Genomic DNA, 15,077 nt, shown 5'->3' with positions numbered 1-15,077 from the left:
AAGAGCCAGTCCAGGGGCACTGGCAACGATCTTACTTGGCTTGCCGGGTCTTCTCACGCACAGCACATTTCCAAAGGTCTCGGTCAGTAGTTATCGCCTCGGTGAGGCCCAATGTACGAAGGTCTTGCCTCACCACCTCAGCCCAGGTCTTCCTGGGCCTACCTCTTCCACGGGTTCCCTCAACTGTTAGGGTGTGGCACTTTTTCACGCAGCTATCCTCATCCATTCTCACCACATGTCCATACCAGCGCAATCGTCTCTCTTGCACACCACAACTGATGCTTCTAATGTTCAGCTTTTCTCTCGAGATACTTGTTGCTTTTTGTTCCTGAAATTATCACCATATACTGATGCATCTCCTCCCTTTTGATTACATTGGATTGAATGAATTACACTATGCAATACGATTTTTGTCCTTGTGTAGCAACTCTTATTTCCTATTTGCTTACCCCCAGAAAATATGAAAAATGGCTAATATTTCTTTCAAACTTTGCCTTTGTTACATTTATTCAAACCCCAAAGAATCCCTCTCAACGCATGGCTATCATGCTCCCCAACTACTACTCATAACAACATTGATGTCCAGGTCACAAAAGCAAAGTTTGAAGGGAATAGTAGTCATTTCCATTGGTTTCTAGATAGAAGCAAACAGAAAATAACACCTACAGACCAAAGACAAAAAAAAAAATTTGTTACACTGTGTTATTATCCCCTACATGTAGGTAGTTTTGTGTTTCGTCTAAAAGACAAAAGAGAAAAAAAAAAACCTGTTATTTTCTTTCATTTCTTTTTCTCTTTTCCGTACTCTATCTTCCTCTAAGACTTCTATATTTGTATTTTGATTAATTTCAGAACTCTTTGATGTTGTCAAGGGACCTGTTCCAAAGAAGTCACTTTTCAGTGCAATGAATTTCTTGCTCACTTACACTGAAAAATCACCCGAACAAAAGTTAATCGACAAGAAATTACTTCATGAATTCTCATCTGAAAGTTCAAACAATTTATCTAATTCTGACTTAGGAGGTGATACCATTAGCATTCTTCTCATAACTATTTTAATGTTAATTTCTTGTTAGTATAAAAACCTCTCCCTCACCAACAACAACTGCAATATTGTTGTTTAGCCCCAAGTTAGTCATGGTCAAGCAAACCTATGGTTAAAAGAATTCCAGCACTGACAATCCCATTTTCCTTCAGACATTTGGCTGTTATTTTTCGCTGTGGGTTGGGTGACCACATAGAGGTCACTTAAAAAGTTCATCAATTCTTCAATTATGGCAGCTAATAATTTTCAACTCTGTCATACAGCAATCAAATCTTAATATATTATTTTCAACTGTTGTGTCAAATATTGCTGCAAAATTGCTAAATTCTACTGCATTAAAAACTACGGGGTGATTTGAAAGTTACCATACATAGGAAAAATTTATTTTTTTATAAGAAACAGTGAATTAAAAAAACTGTCTGTTTCTTATAAAAAAAATATATTGTTCTTATGTATGGCAACTTTTGAATCACCCTGTATAATGCACAAAAATCAAATGGCAGTGATGATAATTATAACGTATATCTAATAAAAGTTCTAATGAACATTAATTAAGAATGCAGCAAACCAATATCATTTTGGGATGTTGTCAATGTAGAAAGGTTGAAAAATATTGCTAGAATTATAACACATTAAAGTGGTAATAAAACTGATACTGTTAACAGATTAAAATATGTTGTTAAGCCCCAGGCCATCTCTGAATGAGCAGACTTACAATGAGAAGCATGCTTGTCATGAGGAATTTTTTTCCTGACCATGTATATCTAGGGCTATATTATGAATTGTGTCTCAGATATGTCCTTTTGAGATGTCCTTAAGATGGTATGGAGTGTTTTGAGGGAGATTTGGCAGTTATTCTTAAAAATTGATTGACCACATAGAGGCTCTTGTACAAGGTTTATACTGGTTCATGTTTTCAGAAGAAAGGATGAACATACTTCATATATATTTGTGAGTAACTGCTAAATATTTGAATAATTAAAGAATAAAATGTTTAGAATGGTACAACAATGCACTATAAAACAAAAAATGGACTATATACCTGTTGTAATTTGGTTATCTATAGTCCGATGATATTTCGGAATTACAATTCCTTCTTCAGATCTTCTTAGCTGGAGTCTCTGCTATAAACTGTTTTCCAACAGTTTTCTTTTTTTCAGAAGCGTCTCAGTAATTTGAATAATTACAATCAAATCATGCATTCATTCTATCAGAGATGTTGTGGTTACCATTGTGAAAGTGTGTAATTCCAATTGCTGCTAAAATTTTTCTCTCTGCTTCTCGACTATTTTAGAGATTTTTCTCTCAGTGATAGCTTTTATTTGAATTTATAAGTAAAAGCAGGTGATTGAATTAGATATTTGCATTCACATAAAATGCACCATATGAATGTGGTCGCTGCCAGTGCTGCCTGACTGGCATATAAAAGCACTCACTATACTCTTGGTGTTAGGAAGGGCATCCAGCTGTAGAAACCTTGTCAGATGAGATTGGAGCCTGATGTAGCCTTCTGGCTTGCCAGTCCTCAGTCAAACCGTCCAACCCATGTCAGCATGGAAAGCAGACATTAAACAGTGGTGGTGGCGGCGGCGGTGGTGGTTGTTGTTCCCCCAAAATAAAATTAATACTTTTTTTGCAGTTGAACCTAAAGTTCCCTTCGATAAAAACCATTTACGGATCCAACTTGAAACAGGTGGAGGACAAGTTTTTAGTTGCTGGCACAAAGATGTAAGCTTACTCATATTAATATATAAAATTCTTCTTATATTTATTTTTTCACATTAGCATGAGTTGAGTTATTTGTAAAACTCATGCATTAGGGTGATTCTTTGGAGTGTACCTTTTGCAGTAGCATACCTTTTCTAATGTCACCTTTATGTTTATAAAGTGACAATAGTAATTTATTTTCCCATAGTCTGTTTTGTCTAATGATATGTTTCTTAAAGTTTCAAGTGCACATAATTTCAGCTGACTGTTTAATGATCTATACTTATAGTTGTTAATAATTGTTTTAAGCTTGTAGACAAATTCTATTATCGAAATGAGATGTAACCACTGAACAAAGTCAATGTACAAAATATGTTAATGAAATGTAGTAGCTGATACTTGCCTAAGAAGATGGATGACAATAAAAGACTGCTGGCATTGTTGACCAGCAAAGTGTATTTAATTCTATATTTAAAGAAGTAGGTTTAACCTGTATGATGTATAGTGAAGGCAAAAGTCTGAGAGATGCTGGAGGTTAATGCTTAATATTTTTGCCTATGTAGAGTAAGTTTAGAAATTGGTAAGGTTTTAGTAACATATGTTGTTAGATGCAAAAATAACAATTCTGATTTTTTTAGGTATATGACATATGAGCTAGGTAACATGAAAAAAACAACCTATACAGAAGAAGGATTTAAAATGTTTTAGACTAAATGAACCCAATCCTAGATTTTATAAAAGAATGGATCAGACATGGAGTCAGTGAGATGGAGGTTATTTTGCAGTCTTTTATTATCTATGTTAATTTGGGAAAAATTGTCACTATTTTAATTAAGGTTGATTTTTATTGTGTAAAACTGTTGATGTGGTTTGTATGATAGAAATTGTGTAATTTGATATTTTAATTTAATTTATTTACTTACCTTTTTTTTATATATTTTTCATTTAAGTGCATTAACCTCATGCAATGATTTCATCTTCTCACTCCAAAGGAATCCAAAGAAAATTTATAGACTATACATTTTTTTACATTGGATAAGGAATATTTTAAAATGCATATAAAAGCTCATATTTTCTCCCTTTTTGCTTATTTATTCCATGTTTATCAATACAAAGAAAATTTCTTTAATTTCCAGTTTCTGTCTCTTCATAAAACAAGTTTTGTTGTGTCCAATACTTACCAGAGAACTGTCAAATACCTTCAAGGACTTGCAGCTGGTATTCCTTGTATATCTCATTTGTGGGTGAGAGATTGTTGTAAGCAGGTAAGTCCTTTCTAGAATTGCAGATATTATGCACAACATTTTTGTAATGAAAGATAAATGCTATTAGGATAAATACACTAAATTATTGCTTTTCATTTCCTAGAATAAGTGACAGTTAAATATTCAATTTTCTAAGCTGGGAAGGGTCTATAGTTAGATGATATTGAATTATGTATTTTGTTTTTAATTTAGCTGAGGAAAGAAAATTTTGCAATTTTATAGAATGTAACTCTATTATGAATGTAACTCTGTTATAGATTGATTTTTTTAAAGGTTCTTGTTCATATTTTCTGGACAGATAAGCAGTGTTAGCAAGTTAAGCACCTTAACCAGTTATATAATATAAAAACTTGCAATATAATACATGCAAATCATTATGAATGTGTTAAGCATTATATCTCCATGTTTTATTTCAAATATTATTCGACAGTAACAGACTGAACATACAATTAATGGCAATGTTTGTTGAAGGAAAAGTGAATGGTTAATAGCAAAAGAATTAATGAGAAAATACTAAAATATGGAATTTTTTATTTGGTTGATTCAATGATAAATTTGCAAAATTTTATTGTTTGATTATTTTCTTTTTTAGGGAACATTTTTAGATTATAGATCATACCTATTACAGGCTGGCATAAGTATTACAAAAAAGTCTCTTATGGAAAGGTTAGTTCATTTATTTCACTAAATTATTATTGTCAACTACTGGGATTGTTATATTTATTGTTCACCCACCTTTCATTTCTGGCCTTGTGTCTATGTTAGAAATCATTGTCACTGTTACCACCTCCACCATCACCACTATCACCATCAATGTTATGGGCAAATTATTAACAGGAGTCTTGAGGTGGTATATTTCTTTTCTCTTTCTTTCTCATTTATGCATTCATTCTATCATTGACAGCTTATATTACAGAGAAAGTCAACTGTACACATACTGAACATTTAAACCTATATATAGCCATATGACTCTTAAGACACTAATTTATCCTGGAAATAACCGAGACCTTTGGAAATATGCTATGTGTGAAAAGACCCGGCAAGCCAAGTGAGATCATAATCTGAGGCCTCTGCCAGGAGTGTAGCCAGCCCACTTATGCGTACCTTTCCTTCGTTGGACACTAAACTCTGCTTGTGAAGACTTGTTGGGGCAAGTGAAATCGAAATCGAAATTGAACTAAATTCGATGACTGGCACCCATGCCAGTGGAGCGCTAAAAGCACCATCCGAGCGTGATCATTGCAAGAGCAGCTGTCTGGCTTCCGTGCCGTTGGCACATAAATAGCACCATTTGAGTGTGATCGTTACCAGCGTCGCCTTACTGGCACTTGTGCTGGTGGCACATGAAAAAGCATTCGAGCGAGGTCGTTGCCAGTGCCACTGGAATGGCTTCTGTGCAGGTGGCATGTAAAATACACCATTTGAGCATGGCCGTTGCTAGTACTGCCTGACTGGCCCTCGTGCCGGTGGCACATAAAAGCACCTACTACACTCTTGGAGTGGTTGGCGTTAGGAAGGGCATCACGCTGTAGAAACTCTGCCAGATCAGATTGGAGTCTGGTGCAGCCACCTGGTTCGCCAGTCCTCAGTCAAATCGTCCAACCCATGCTAACATGGAAAGCAGATGTTAAACGATGATAATGATGATGATGTAAAATTAGAGACACTTAAATTCAAATTCTCTCCAATACAGAATTTTGAAAATCACAGAAGGAAGTCAACAAATAAAACATAAAATTAGGAAAGAATAATATTTAACCCTTTTACTGCAGAAATCTGACATATCTGCTCAAAATGCCATTACACGTAACTGCAGAAAGCTGTTTTATATACCAATCTATCTTTTGTTGAGGAACGTCATATTTAAAACTATTTTTTGTTGAGATATATCAAATTTATTGAGGCAACATGACTTGCAGAAAATACCAATTCTATTTTTTTGGCAGATATTTCCACCACCCTGTATATAAGTTAAGTTGAGGTTGTCATATTGTTTCTATTTATTTTTCAGCAAAATGAAAGCGAAATGTTTGGAAGACTTAGAAATCTTAGTGACTTCAAATCAAAAGGAATTTGTCAGTATTTGGTCTGAGATTCTTACAATTGCAGGCTGTAGAATTATAAAGAAATTTAGAAAAACTAAAGGTTTGTTTGTAATTTTTATTATTAAATTTTCGTTTTCATTTATTTTTTACATTTTCTTACAAATTTGCTGTTTGCAGATTCAAGCATTTGCCTGATTTCCTCCTGTCTCTTCATCTTCTCTATAAGAGCAGAATCTATTTGCCCAACTCAGCAGACTTCAGTATATAAAAGTTGTGTGCTTTGTTTAAGATCACAATGTAATTGATATAGCTGTATTTCAACCTGTTACACATATAAAGAAAACAAGCATTTATAAAACATGTATTCAGACTTGGTGAAGGCACATGGCTCAGTGGTTAGTGCATTGGGTTCACAATCATGAGGTTGTGAGTTTGATTCCTAGACTGGGCAGTGTGTTGTGTTCTTGAGCAAGATACTGTATTTCACATTGCTCCAGTTCACTCAGCTATAGAAATGAGTTGCAATGTCACTAGTGCCAAGCTGTATTGGCTGTTGCCTTTCCCTTGGATAACATCAGAGATGTGGAGAGGAGAGGCTGGTATACATGGGTGACTGCTGGTCTTTCATAAACAACCTTGCCTGGACTTGTGCTTTGGAGGGTAACTCTCTAGGTGCATCCCATGGGCATTCATGACCGAAAAGGGTCTTTTACTCTTTATTCAGATTTTAAAATGGAAGGCAAATTTGACAAAAAATGATTGGGAATTTTTGTCTGAGGCGACTACTGGAGCAACACCTTATCTTTTCTAAGCTCATAGAAGTACTTTATCTCAACTTTGCAGGCTTAAGAAACACTTATCATTTTAGTGTTCACATTTCATACTTCTACAGACCTGATGAAATTGAGGCTGATTTTCTATAGCTGGAAGGGCATCCAGCTGTAGAAACTCTGCCAAATCAGACTGGAGCCTGGTGTTGCCATCCGGTTTCACCAGTCCTCAGTCAAATCGTCCAACCCATGCTAGCATGGAAAGCGGACGTTAAACGATGATGATGATGATGATGATGGATATCCTTCCTGTTGCCCTTCCTAACATGAACCGACTTACAAAATGGACTGAGTGCTTTTTACATGGCACCAGCACCAGAGAGGTCTGTTTTGACATGGCTTTGACAGCTGATGCCCTTCCAAATGCCAACCATTCTATATTGTGAACTGGATATGCAAGACTGTTGAATGTAGAAAATAAATAGGATAAAGGGAGTCTCCCTTATGTGAGCCCAACAGAGGGACCAGCTGTCCTAGTGGACAGCAGTATGGTAGATAAGGCGATTAAAAGCATGAAAACTGGGAAAGCCCCTGGTCTATCTGGAATCACACCTGAGATGCTCAAAATATCTGGTAAGGTAGGATAGGGGCTGGTCACCTGCATAGTTAATTGGGTCATAGCAGCATAATTGTTAACGCTACAAGGGCAAGGGTGATATGTTAGATAGAAGCAAATATAGCAGCATAAAACTCCTAGACCAGGTGATGAAAATTACAGTGAGAGATATTGCCCAATTAATTAGGAGCAGAATTAGGCTAGACAAAATGTAGTTTGGCTTTGTCCAGGGAATGTTATTTTTATAGTCAGGCAACTGCAAGAGAAGTACTTAGTTAAGAATAAGCCATTACACCTGAAACCTGTTGATCTAGAGAAAGCCTTAGATAGAGTGCCCTGCTATGTGATATGATGGGCTCTGGGGAGGCCAGGGATAGATGGCTGGTGAAAGCTGTACAGGCCATGTACAAAGACACTGTGAGTTGGGAAGAGGTAACCACAAGTACAGCAAAAAATTTGGTGTACAAGTAGGGGGTTCATCAAGGCTAAGTCCTTAGTTCCCTCCTTTTCATCATTGTCCTCCAGGCCATAACAGAGGAATTCAAGACTGGCAGCCCCTGGGAACTACGATATGCTGATGATCTTGTCCTCATAGCCGATTCCATATCAGGGCTAGATGAAAAATTCCAGGTGTGGAAGCAAAACCTGGAATCTAAGGGCCTTAAAGTTAACTTAGCAAAGACTAAGGTCCTAGTAAGTAATAAAACTGACAGGACCTTACCCCCATTCAGGTAGGTGTTCAATTTGTAGGAAAGGTGTAGACAGGAACTCCATGCAGTGTATTCAGTGCACGCTATGAACACACAAGAGATGCAGTGGGTTAATTGGAAGATTATCAGAGAAGATAGTTTTTGTATGTAAGAAGATGCATAGGATTTTTAAAAGACTTGGGAAATTGATTCTCTCAGATGCCCTGCTGGCTCATTAGAGGTAGTAGATAATTTCTGCTACTTAGGGGACCAAATTAGTAGTGGGAGATGATGCATGGAGAGTGTGATAGCTAGAATAAGAATAGGACGGAGGAAATTCAGAGAGCTGTTATCTTTGTTGGCCATGAAACGTTTCTCTCTCTGAGTGAAAGGATGCATGTATATAGACAGCAATTCTACATGATAGTGAGACATGGGCCATGGATACAGAGGACTTGCAAGTGTTAGAAAGGAATGAGGCTAGTATGCTCTAATGGATATGTAATGTAAGTGTGCATGTTTGACAGAATGCCAGTGTTCTGAGAGAGAGAAGTTAGGCAATAAGAGGAATTTGTTGCTGCGTGCAAGAGAGAAGACTGCGCTGGTTTGGTCATGTGATGCGGATGGATGCCGACAGCTCCATAAAGAAGTGACAATCTCTCAAAGTGGATGGAACATGTAGAAGTGGAAGACCCAGGAAGACATGGAATGAAGTATTGAAGAATGACTTTGGGAAGCTGAACCTTTTATGCAAGGTGACAAAGGACCAAGATACCTGGCACCTGGCTGTACTCAAGAAGACCCATACTCCACAGCAGAAGTGTGAAGATCAATCCTTCTGGTTGTATAAAGCACCCATGGCTGTGCTATGTAAAAGCGCTTGTGCAGTAACACGTAAAAGCACCCATGTGGCATCACATAAAAGTATCTGTGCATCGCCATTTAAAAGCACCCATGCAGTGCCACATAAAAGAATCCAGCACACTCTATAAAGTGGTTGGCATTAGGAAGGGCATCTAACCATAGAAACCATGCCAAATCAAACTGGAGTCTGGTGCAGCTCCCACTGGCTTGCTAGGTCTGGTCACATCATCCACTCCATGCCAGCATTGACAACAGACGTTAAATGATGATGATAATGATGATAAAATATATATATATATATATATATATATATTTATATTTATAACCAAAGTAATGTGTGCGTATATGTATATATAACCAAACTAATGTGTGTGTGCATGTAATATTTCATATATTTTAGCATCTCATTGTTGATATTTCATGTTTCAGGATCTAATAAATCTGTAGATGCAGTCATCACAGACGGAAGCTGTTCACCTGATATAATTGAACAAGCAGACAGTCAACACATTCCTCTATTGTCGACAGAGTGGGTTATACAATGTTTAATTCATGGACAAAAAGTTGCTTTTGATGGTCACGAGAAATTTGCTTATAATTATGAAGAAAATGACTAGATCATATTAAATCATATTTTTCACACTAAATCTTTTATTATTTTTAAAATGATATATAGTTAAGGAAAATATGAAATAGAAGGTATACAATTTTTTTATTCTCTCTACTTAATGTAATTGATGATGATAATCATGTTGGTGATGATCATGATGATCATAACTCCAAAAGTTAAAAGTTTCTTAACAAGTTGCACATAGATCAATTGTTAAAGGTACATATTGCAAGGGACATATTTAGACAGGCCTACTAAAGATGTGTTTAGCAGATTTTGTGGCTCTTGCAAGATTTGTATCTGATTTAGTAAAACCATTTAGGTTAGGTGAGGGACAACCAAGTGAAGAGTTGCCAGTCATTGTTTCTGCATTGTGTATTTTAGCTTTCAGTAGCTCAGCTCTCCTAGCAATGTTCCTTTAAATTTTTAATAGTCAGTGTGTGCAAAAATCTTTATGTTGTGCAAATTATTTTCTTGTGACAACAATGCATATACTAGGTAACTAGCACTTTATGCACACATTAATTTTGTAATGCACTGATTGCAAAAATATAAGAGCAGGCACACATGTAATAACTTAGAAGGAATAATGCTACCAAGGTTGTATCATATGAGACATATTTCACTACTTTATGCAGTAACAGCACTGTGAAATTGTTGATTTTCATCAGCTTGCAGTGCTAACATTCTATAGCAGAGAGAAGTGTATCTATTGTAGATGAGTGTCCTATTCAAGGACAAATTGTTTCTCATCTGTTTAATGCCACAGAAACTGGAATTGAACATTAAACCTATGCATTGTTGGGATTCAGAAGGTTTGTACTTTCTGAGTGATTTTTTTCCCTTTGGACAAGCTCCACAAGAAATTTGCTTAAAATAGAGAAGGTTTATTGGGACATCATCTCATTCTCTTGCTCAAATTATGTATTTACCTAAAGTAAGTCCTTAAATTTTTGACATCGAACCTGAAAATGAGGTATGGGGAACATCTGAGAATTGAAAAGAAAAGTTTTCATAATTTAGTGAAAAATAAATTTCCAAGGAGTAGTGATTTTTTACTATTTACGAGTAAACAACTGCATTTGTGTGTGTTAGTTTCAACAAATGAGTTGCTGGTCATCTAACAGGCAATGTCACCTTAAGACATAGGCACATTGAGTAATTGCTCGGTGGTCTGTATTACAAGTCTAGAGGCCCAATTCTGATCTATGTATGCTGTGGCTTGCTGTTAATAAATAAATACTAATGCAGCAATTTGCATGGGTACCTGTAGTGCTACTAAAAGGTTGTTAGAATATCATTACTTCATTTAAAAAAAATTCTTTGCCTTTGTTAATTTCATTATGAAAAACACATTCTTTAATCATTCAGGAAGGTACTTAGCTCTCTACACTGGTTTAGATATAATGACAAAATATTAAGTATTAATAATAAGTTATAATTTTTAGAGATGAATATATCTTTTTTTGAACGAACAAAAGCATTGAAATACAAAATGGCAGATGACTTCAAAGATTATTTGTAATTTTATAAATGACTCTGTTAAATTAATTTTAAACATGGGTTTATAAGTTTTAAGTTTAAAATATTTGTATTGAACATTACTATGGAATCTGTGATAATTCTGTATTCAGAAGAGTTTCCATCAAACTATTTTTCTATATTTTTACTATATCATGTACATTTTATTTGTAAATAATGAAATAATGATGAAAAATTTTTGCTTTGTTTTATAAGAAAAGTATTTTGATTCATTCAGTTTCTATGGTTCTAATATTTCTGGTTGAGTGGTAAATTGCACCAATAAAAACTATCCCAGTCACTCTAGCTTGGAATAATTACTGAATGTAAAGGATCAAATGAAAAAGTATGTCTACCACAAACTTACTAACACAAAATCTTTGTGTGTGTGTGTGTGTGTGCGCGCGCATGAATCTGTGGTTAAGAAATTTGCTTTGCAACCACATGGTTACTGGTTCACAGCTCTTTAATATCCTTCGAAAATGCCTGGGAGACCTGCATGGTGTGGATGTAAGTATCTTTAAGACAAAACTGGATCTCTTCCTGATACAGGTTCCAGACAAGCCTACCTCCTGGCAGGAAACACAGATTTTGGCAGCAGCATCAAACACCCTCATTGACCAAAAGCCACATATCAGAGGAGGTTCCAAATAATGGTGTAGCTCAGTCAATGGTGGTGCTCCAGCATGACTGCAGCTGAAACATTTTAGAATAATATATATATACATAGTTTCATGTGAGAAAGCAAGCTCTAGAATTGAAGGGTGTTAGAGTTAACCTAGCAAAATCCAAAGTCTTAGTAAGTAGGACATAATCATCATCATTTAACGTCCATTGTCCATATTGGCATGGGTTGGGTGGTTTGCTTGGGGCTGGCAAGCTGGAAGGCTGCACCAGACGCCAATCTGATTTGGCATGGTTTCTATAGCTGGATGTCTTTCCTAACACCAACCACTCCAAGAGTGTAATGGATGCTTTTACTTGCCACCAACACAGGTGCCATTTGCATGATACCAGTATCTGCCATGACTGTGATTTTGCTCAGCTTGATGGGTCTTCTTCTCAAGCAAAACATAATGCCAAAGGTCTTGGTCATTGCCTCTGTGAGGCCCATATCTGTCACGACTGCGATTTTGCTCGGCTTGACAAGTCTTCATCTCAAGCACGGCATAATGTCAAAAGTTTTGGTCATTATCTCTGACAGGCCCAACACTTGAAAGGAGCTCAGTCACTTTGTCTCCATGAGGCCCAACACTCGAAAAGTGCTTCAAAAGTGTTGGTCATTGCTGCCGTGAGGCCCATATCTGTCACAACTGTGATTTTGCTCAGATTGATGGGTCTTCATCTCAAGCACAGCATAATGCCAAAGGTCTGTCATTACCTCTGACAGAAGATGTACCCAGTGTAAACTATGGACACATAAGAGGTGCAGCAACATAAAAGGAAGATTAACTGGGAAGATAGCTTTCATGTGCGACAGATGCACAGGAGCAATAAACACCACAAATGCTCAGAAAACAGATTCCCTAACATGCCAGGGTGAGAAACTAGAAGTAGTTGATAGCTTCCACTACCTAGGTGACCAAGTCTGTAGTGGGGATGGTTGCTCAGAGAGCGTTACCACTAGAATAAAAAATAGCCTGTGTACAAACAAATAGATTCCAAGTCAATTTTTCCCCACACTAATGTCTAATTTAATAATTCTCAATTTTCAAAAAATAAAGTTAAAATGGGGAAAAATGAGTTTTGACTTCAATAATTTCTTCTCTATCTGCACGGTGTGTAAATATACTGGGAAAAGAATCACTCCAGGAGATCATGAAGAAGCTATAGAGAATATTTTATGATAAATTTTTAGATTTAGTTGAGTTTCATTGATTTCGTATCATGTGCCATTTTTTCATGATCCTCCTTCATTTGATGGAGATATCTTAAAATTTTTGTTGTATTTCTGATACCTAAGGATGGATATTGATGTATATGAGTGTTTTCAAATGTAATTCTGGAGAACTGCAGCAGTGAATTTACTTTATCTTGTCTTACTCATTTTGCCCAGCTAAATTTGTCTTTTATATGCTCAAAGATACACGAGATAATTTTCTGAAATAATGTCCTGAATATGTTATAGTGTTTTTACTGCATTTAGAGAAGGTCATTTACTTAGCTGTTATAGTTTTTGTAAGGTGGTGAGCATTTGTAAAAACTATATTTTTCATCAAAGTCAAAAATGCAGTAAATCTTACTTTTTGTGCCCCAACCTCTAAAAAATTCTGTGATGGGAATTCTGTCAATTTTTATTTCTTTTTGTCGGGTGGTCATTATTTTCTTGTCTGTGAGTCAAAAGAGTTTAATGGAAAAAGTTGTTCAATACCAATGCAAACATTGGTGAAATTAGGTGATAAATTTTTACTTTTCTCTTAATTCATTTAATGTCGTATAGGAAAAAAAAATCTTTTTACAGAATGAAAAAAGAGAACAAACCAAAGTGGACCTCACCACACATACACTTTAATCGTGAGTTACGATGAAGGGGGTGGGATAAGAATAGTTTAAAATGCGAATTACTAATATTTCAGGATGTAGAATACTCCAAACGACGAAAAATAACGAAAAAAAAAAAAAAAAAATCATTTTATTCGTGGCAGTTATTGCGGAAGCACGATTAAGAGGTGGGAGGAGGCTGAGATATTTGAAAAATATGGAGATTTACAATGTTTTTTTGTAATGTTTTTGAAATGTCAAAAAAAAAAAAAAAAAAAAAAAAAAGAAACCTAAGAAATTCCATTTTATTCGTGATAGCTTTTTTCAGAAAGTCCGTCGATAAAAAAAAAAATTAATAAAAATTAAAAAAAAACTGTTCTTTCCATACTGATCAAATTTAATTTCTTTTATACAAAGCTTTCGAAAGTATTTCAGTCGAAGGCATTTTCATTTGTCTTCCACATAATATACGTTAATATTATCTTTGTATTTTATAACAGATATTTCTCTTTCACAGAACGCGCACGATGCGACTAATTTTAGGAAACGCTTGTCTAGAGAATATTTCTGAGCTTTGTCGTTTCTGATATAACGACATAATATTTCGTGGAAAAGAGAGAGAGAGAGAGAGAGAGGTTGTAATTTTTAAAAAAATGACATCTGCTAAATAAAAGACTGCAATAAGAATATCAAGAACGATGTTGCAAAGATGGTCTTCGTTTGACAGCTGGCGGATGAATTTTTTTTGGCTGTGCTGTGGTCATCTTGTCGGGCGTACATAATTTTTTTGTTTTTGCTGACAAGTCTCGATATCAGTTTTTTGTTCTTTTTATGAGGTAAAACTAATAGAAATTATTCAGTTTTTTTTTTATGTGGTGCTATGAAAGAATATTATTCTTTATTCTTTTCCTTATGATGTAAATATTTATCAGTGGCTGGAGGTTAAATAACAGAAAACGAATTTATCTTAGACCGAAATCTTTCACTAGACTAGGTGAATCTCTGCAATGATTTCACTGAAACGATCGAACCTTTTTCTCGCAGTCGATCTTCAGTGTTTTGTGAAGTATTTATCGAGCAAGTGCTCTTTTACCTTCCGATAAGCCCAGTCTTCATTGTCTTCTACTGCTGCTCAGTATTTTGATTGTTGGCTATGACAGAGTCGAAGCCATTACTTTCGTCAGTTTTATCGTATGCAGTCAACTGATCTGAACAAATCTCATCACTAGAGGTACGATTTTTTGACGAAATTACAGGGTTGTCACTACAGTTCTATAGCTACCGCCCCCACATTGCGATGTCAAAGATCCATGAACAAACAACTATTTCCTTATAGTTACATTAGTAACTGACATGGCATCACACTTTCTCTGCAACCGTCGATCTTTTCTGAGAGCCTTTGATCTTCAGCAAGCACCTTTCCTCGATTGAAGGTTCCTTTTCCAGATATGTTTCGCCAATTTT

At 35.7% G+C, this 15,077-nt stretch overlaps 1 protein-coding gene across 3 annotated transcripts in view; it reads left to right on the top strand.

Annotated features, from left to right (window-relative positions):
• LOC106878741 (TP53-binding protein 1) overlaps positions 1-15,077 on the top strand; it is a 30,195-nt gene that overhangs the window by 8,185 nt on the left and 6,933 nt on the right. Inside the window, exons 6-12 of one of the 3 annotated variants that reach the window (XR_008263895.1) lie at positions 853-1,023; positions 2,685-2,773; positions 3,889-4,017; positions 4,610-4,683; positions 6,029-6,162; positions 9,431-9,700; positions 11,371-11,478. Coding sequence is in view for 1 of the 3 variants with exons in the window: in XM_014928057.2 (XP_014783543.1) it covers positions 853-1,023; positions 2,685-2,773; positions 3,889-4,017; positions 4,610-4,683; positions 6,029-6,162; positions 9,431-9,618 (785 nt within the window). In the remaining 2 variants the exon portion in view is untranslated. Of the gene's footprint in view, positions 1-852; positions 1,024-2,684; positions 2,774-3,888; positions 4,018-4,609; positions 4,684-6,028; positions 6,163-9,430; positions 11,331-11,370; positions 11,479-15,077 lie in introns of those variants that run through there. The other 2 variants (XR_008263894.1, XM_014928057.2) reach the window with 2 other exon arrangements.

The sequence above is a fragment of the Octopus bimaculoides genome, chromosome 4 (assembly GCF_001194135.2).
Source record: "Octopus bimaculoides isolate UCB-OBI-ISO-001 chromosome 4, ASM119413v2, whole genome shotgun sequence".
Lineage (NCBI taxonomy): Eukaryota > Metazoa > Mollusca > Cephalopoda > Octopoda > Octopodidae > Octopus > Octopus bimaculoides.
This window is presented reverse-complemented; position numbering and strand designations above follow the sequence as displayed.